We start from the raw sequence: 1,483 nt of genomic DNA, 5'->3' as shown, positions 1-1,483 counted from the left end.
GTTGTGTCGTTTTTTTAAAGATGTTTTCGAAGCACGTAAGTTCATGGTTGTGATTTAAGATAAGGGTTACATTTTATGGGATTTAAATGAAATATTTCCACATTCAATGTTTATGATATGTATACAGTAGCAAACTTAAATTAAGTAGAAAATTTTGGGTCGTTACATTTCTAGTGCTCTCAAACTAAGAAAGACTCAAAGAGTCAAAACAACAGAATAACCTAGAGCCGCTTTAAGCTACCCATTTTTCGTGATATTATGCATGGATAAGCTATATCATGGCAAATTCTTCGGAAGACTTAGTTTATGATTGGATCACAAACAAATTGTTCATTAAATAAGTAAAATTAATTAATTCTCCACCTACATTCTTGGTTAGTCCATATCCATCACATTCCATATCATTAAAACAGAGGAAAATATACAATTTTATCGACCTTCAAACTTTTCATCGATAGAATGTATTATTCCCGATGACTAAATTAAAAGAAATACTGTAAATACTTGACCGGGAGAATATTAGCACGAAATTAATTAAAAATTTAAAATCTTAGTACTAGAACTAGCTAAAATACCATCCGTTTAAATTTAGATGATTCAAAAATTGTTTGAGAAGCGATTTAGTGACAAACTTATAGGCTGCTTCAGTCCGATGAATGCTATCCCAGAACATAAATTTTGATGGATCTTTACACGTTGGGATAATTACATTACATAGAGGCCCCGCTTCTACTAATCCAATTCCACAACAACCCTTCTCTATATGCTCAAAACCTGCTCAACATATGCCCCGAACCAAAAATTAGTTGAAAATGGTTCTCAAACCTTGATTTCCCATAAATATTTACGGAATTGACTTACCATATTTTTTAGGATTAATGACCATATCAATGAGAGGGGTATAAATGCCAGCATACAAAATCGTGCTTCTATGTAGTTGTGATTGTAAATTGCTGAGTAGCTTTGAAAGCTTTTGGTTGTAGTCTTTGGAATCTGAATTTTGATCCTCGAAACGTACTCGGTGGAAGGGATTTTGAAATGATATAGTCTCTTGAATGGGAAGACAACCAACCGGAGGGAGGCCAGCGACGACTGTATAACGGCATCCAAGGTGGTAAATTTCCTGTCAATTTTCAATGAGAATTATGTTTTAAAATATTAATAATGAAAACAAGACACATACTAGAAAGTTTTTAATGTTAAGATAATTTACCTCGATCAAGCTTTGTAGTCTATTCTGTATAAAACCTCGGTAACCGCTAATATTGTATTGTAGTTGTCTTGTCGGAAGGTCATAGAAATTAATGTTTAAGTTATTAGTTCCTGCACTGATAACAACCAAAGCATTACCAATAATCCTTCTGCTTTCGTCCACACCCACAATCCCTTGAAGCCTTTGAATGTAATTTTTGAAAAGATCAATTTGCTTCATCACAGGAATGACATTGGATATCATAGAAGTCAAATCGTCAAACCCCGAGTC

The 1,483-nt window shown here is 33.6% G+C and overlaps 1 protein-coding gene across 1 annotated transcript in view; it reads right to left on the bottom strand.

The window, feature by feature from the left end:
• Positions 1 to 575: 575 nt before the first annotated feature.
• Positions 576 to 1,483, bottom strand: part of LOC111785230 (GDSL esterase/lipase At2g30310-like) — a gene marked incomplete at its 3' end in the record, with an annotated part of 9,778 nt that continues 8,870 nt past the window's right edge. The window contains exons 3-5 of the mRNA XM_023665643.1: positions 1,214 to 1,426; positions 862 to 1,123; positions 576 to 774 (exon numbers count right to left, since the gene is read on the bottom strand). Coding sequence (XP_023521411.1) covers positions 576 to 774; positions 862 to 1,123; positions 1,214 to 1,426 — 674 coding nt within the window. The remainder of the gene's footprint in view (positions 775 to 861; positions 1,124 to 1,213; positions 1,427 to 1,483) is intronic.

Source organism: Cucurbita pepo, unplaced genomic scaffold, assembly GCF_002806865.2.
Source record: "Cucurbita pepo subsp. pepo cultivar mu-cu-16 unplaced genomic scaffold, ASM280686v2 Cp4.1_scaffold000406, whole genome shotgun sequence".
Taxonomy (NCBI): Eukaryota; Viridiplantae; Streptophyta; class Magnoliopsida; order Cucurbitales; family Cucurbitaceae; genus Cucurbita; species Cucurbita pepo.
The sequence above is the reverse complement of the archived record's forward strand: the minus strand, read 5'-3'. Positions and strand labels throughout refer to the sequence as shown.